This window comes from Priapulus caudatus, unplaced genomic scaffold (genome assembly GCF_000485595.1).
Source record: "Priapulus caudatus unplaced genomic scaffold, Priapulus_caudatus-5.0.1 Scaffold1066, whole genome shotgun sequence".
NCBI lineage: Eukaryota > Metazoa > Priapulida > Priapulimorpha > Priapulimorphida > Priapulidae > Priapulus > Priapulus caudatus.
This window is the reverse complement of record NW_014578127.1, coordinates 44,711-49,198: the sequence shown is the minus strand read 5'-3', so window position 1 is coordinate 49,198 and position 4,488 is coordinate 44,711. Positions and strand designations below refer to the sequence as shown.

The following is a 4,488-nucleotide window of genomic DNA, read 5'->3' as shown; positions in this document are numbered from 1 at the left end:
AAGTAAGAAATATTAAGAATAATCTCTGCGCCTCTATGTCTACACGCCTCTATCATTATTTTTCCTCTATCGTTATGTTCTCTCGTTCTATATTTACATCCATTTCCCCCCTCCCCCCTTTTTCTGCTGTCCTGTCTTCTCCTCTACTCGCCTCTTAGTTCCGCGCGCTGAACCGAGTGCGCGGCTTCCCACAGGGGAGCTCCCGCCTGTAGAAAACCCCCTCGGTGTATGAGGGTACATACGCGACTCGTTCGATTCTCACCTGAACCTACCGATGTATTCTTACTTTATACACGCCTCTATGCGTCTCGCACACTGTTTTTACAGATACGTTGGAATCATGATGATAACGATCTACGCAGCCGCTGCAACACAGAACCAACCGATTCACATCCCAGGAATTATCATGATCCCGGAAATTCAAGCCGGCATCACTGAAAGCACATGGGCGTTAGGCTTTAGCGTCGACTTGACACAAATCAAGGCGAGTATCGAGAAAGTAAAGAGGCGGTATTGCTGTATATTGTCTGTTGTCAATCGTTCAATTCCTTCGAATACTTCTGCCAAGTGCGCTACTTTCAGTTGTAGCCAGTGGTGGTGGTCGTGAAAAAATCTCTCCAGTCGTGTTGTTATCACGAATGGGTGTCCGTCGCTCTTCACTGTCATCGCTGTCGCGATGAGCGTAGAACTGTGACACTCTGCCGAGTGCTGGGATGAGTGCCCGTTTCTGTCGTGATTGCCGGCTATTGTCCCCTTGTTCTTGTTCAGTGTTGCCGATCGCTTAAGCTGCGATTGTTCGGGACGGCGACAGAAGAAGACGTACAAGCCGTACAGCAACAAGTGGCCCGGCTTTACGAAGACCAGACAGGCCTGACCAAAATTGTGAAGGAAACAATAACAGTGTTAAACTTCACGAGGCTACGAACGGAAGCAAACACCAAGGGAATAACGAGGCTGGCAAACGCTACCGAACAGATGGCCCGCACAATAGGGCTATTAGAAAGAAGGATGGACTACACAAACAACTTGGTAATGACGGACCTCATACATGGTATGTTCCGATCACATCCATTACTCGAATTTATGAACATCATTGACGAAGCAAGAAGCACGTTGACAGTACTAACACAAACGATCAACGACTTACTGGCTCATAGCTTGATGTGGATGAGGGCTTGGTATAATTCTCTAGGTGAGAGTAGCGTGGATGGGAGGGGCGGGCGGGAGTTGCTGACGTGTAATATTGGAAGAGTTGTGTGGATGGTGAGTAGGGAAGTTCAAACATTGAAGGTACAGCTAATACCAGATAACGGACGGTTCCATATTCTAGCACTGCTGCCCCTGCAACAGTTACAAGGAGATTTTACGATATATCGGCTAATAACGGTGCCGATATTCTTACCAAATTCAACGGCGGCGGCGTACTACCAACTGGATAACGAATATATGGCGGTGTCAGGAGACGAGGCAGACTACCTATACTTGACACCACACGATGCACAGCAGTGTATCGAACAGAAGCTGCCAGTGTGTCAGCTACGCAGCCCGATCTACCAGACGGTACAACAAGAGTCGTGTGAAATGAGCGTCATCAAAAAGGACAGCGAAGCGACGGCCCGTTTATGCAGGAAAAGGATTCGATTCTCGGCACGAGCGACACCGACGGCGAGTTACGTAACACAGGGAATATGGATACTATCAACACCATCCCCGTTCGCACTCACCATGACGTGTACGAAGACAGGAGCGACAATAAGAACAACAACAAACATAAAGGTTCGAAACTACAAACTGCTTAAACTCGAGTCAGGATGCGCAGTCATCTCGGCGTATTTCAAGCTACCAACCTACTACCATCAAGAGTCAGACACAGCGTTAACATTCAATATAACACCAGACGAGCAACCAAAAGACGTAACACTGGCGATATGGGGCGAGATTGTAACCAATGAAACAACACAGGGACAAGACAGCTTCCAGCTTCCTACTACAGGTATACTTCCGGAAAACTGGCAAACGGCGTCAAACGACATAGACGTACCGTTCGAACACCTCGCGCAAGCGATAAAAAATCATAAACCACTGACAATGAATCCGGAGGGACTCTTCAAGTACCACGCAAGGATGAAGATATCGACGCACAGTATGTCAGGCGTACTGTACGGGCTACTTACCGTGACAGCAGTCGCGATAATCGCATACTGCGGATGGAAACGCAAGTGGTGCGGGACAGCCCACACAGCCCAGGAACAACCCCCACAACAACAGCAACAACAACAACAACAGCAACAACGGAACGAGGCACCACCAACAGCAACGGCACCGATATACCCTACATTAGCAGCTCATGAACTCACCTTCGCGTTGCTACGACAGGAGGGAGAGCCACAGGCATAGACAGGACAGAAACGGCAGCCGAGAAGGAGATAGCAGCAAGCACAGCTTTGAGAGGAATAGGTAGAAAGACTATACAAAGAACATCATAAAACACAACGCAAGGGCCTATTCCTTTCAACGCCGGAAGGAGCTGAGGGGGAAAGGTCTCGTGAGGACACGAGAGGAGAGACGTACCGGAGGTACGTCACTTCAAAGAAAGAGGCATGTGTAACCTAGGACTAGCTACGATGGTACGGACGGGAACGCCAAATGGTTACGTCACTGCCTCTGGCCACCGGTCAAGTATGGGACGAGACTGATACCTACATAGTACGACTGACCTAGCAGAGGGAGGACAAAAGCGCTTAAACAATAAACAAAGGGACACTAGGGGTACGCCTATCGACCTAAGCCACTGAGGTCACACGCGGACGACGGAGAGATAAATAAAGCGAAGGTGAAGACCTTGCATGTAAGGTCCCTGTTGCATATACCAGCCAGCACACAATCTGGCTACGTTAGTGTGTTAGCGCATGGGCAATATCTCACCGGAGGAGTTATATTTTGTAATGAATATTCATTTAATATGGTTATGGGGTATCTCAGCATAGATTTCTGGAATTAATTTGTATCCGTGGATATGTGCTTATAATTAGGAGAGCGCCCTAGCTTGGAGGGAGCAAAACTCCTACTTTATCCCCTCCCGTCCTCCCCGTTACCTCCCTTGTCCCTCGCTCAGTCTGCTTCTTCTGCCAGCGCCCACTCAGCTACCTTCCCTGTCGCCTGGCATTAGTCTCCCACCCCTCACACCCTCAGCGAGCTAGATTATGCAGTTTTCCTCAGTCCGTATTGCACGCATAAAACGGTGGTCGCGCATGCGCTATATCACACGAGAAGAAGAAAATTTTGCAAAGATCAAGCATTTGGAATGAAGAGGAGTTATCCGAGCATAGATTTACATGATAATATTCCATCAGTATGCCTCACTTAAGATGTAGGAAGAAGACCTTGCATGTAAGGTCCCTGTTGCATATACCAGCCAGTACACAATCTGGCTACGTTGGTGTGTTAGCGCATGGGCAATATCTCACCGGAGGAGTTATATTTTGTAATGAATATTCATTTAATATGGTTTTGGGGTATCTTAGCATAGATTTCTGGAATTAATTTGTATCCGTGGATATGTGCTTATAATTAGGAGAGCGCCCTAGCTTGGAGGAAGCAAAATTCCTCCTTTATCCCCTCCCATCCTCCCCGTTGCCTCCCTTGTCCCTCACTCAGTCGGCTTCTTCTGCCAGCGCCCACTCAGCTACCTGGCCTGTCGCCTGTCATTAGTCTCCCACCCTTCTCGCCCTCAGCACGCTATATTATGCAGTTTTTGTTCAGTGCGTATTGCACGCTCAAAACAGTGCTCGCGCATGCGCTCTATAATCCGAAAAAAATAATATTTTGCAAAGATTATGCATTTAAAATGAAGAGTAGTTATCCGAGCATAGATTTACAAGATAATATTCCATGAGTATGCCTCACTTAAGATGTAGGAAGAAGACCTTGCATGTAAGGTCCCTGTTGCATATACCAGCCAGTACACGATCTGGCTACGTTATGTGTTAGCGCATGAGCAATATCTCACCAGAGGAGTTATATTTTGTAATGAATATGCATTTAATATGGTTATGGAGTATCTCAGCATAGATTTCTGGAATTAATTAGTATCCGTAAACCTGTGCTTATAATTCGGAGAGCGCCCTAGTCTAGAGGGAGCAAAACTTCTACTTTACCCCCTTCCGTCCTCCCCCTTGCCCCTCGCTCAGTCTGGTTCTTCTGCCACCGCCCACTCAGCTACCTTCCCTGCCGCCTGTCATCAGTCTCCCACCCCTCTCACCATCAGCAAGCTATATTATGCAGTTTTCACCAGTCCCTATAGCACGCATGGAACGGTGCTCGCGCATGCGCTCTATCACCCGAGAAGAAGAATAATTTTGTGAAGATTAGGCATTTAATATGAAGAGGAGTTATCCGAGCATAGATTTACATGATAATATTCCATCAGTAGACCTCACTTAAGATGTAGGAAGAAGACCTTGCATGTAAGGTCCCTGTTGCATATAC

The 4,488-nt window shown here is 47.5% G+C and overlaps 1 protein-coding gene across 1 annotated transcript in view; it reads right to left on the bottom strand.

Moving 5' to 3' along the window:
• The window catches only part of LOC106815214 (guanylate cyclase 32E-like), a 48,312-nt gene that overhangs the window by 3,668 nt on the left and 40,156 nt on the right, over positions 1-4,488 (bottom strand). Inside the window, exon 17 of the mRNA XM_014819642.1 lies at positions 298-434. Within this exon, the coding sequence (XP_014675128.1) occupies positions 298-434 (137 nt within the window). The remainder of the gene's footprint in view (positions 1-297; positions 435-4,488) is intronic.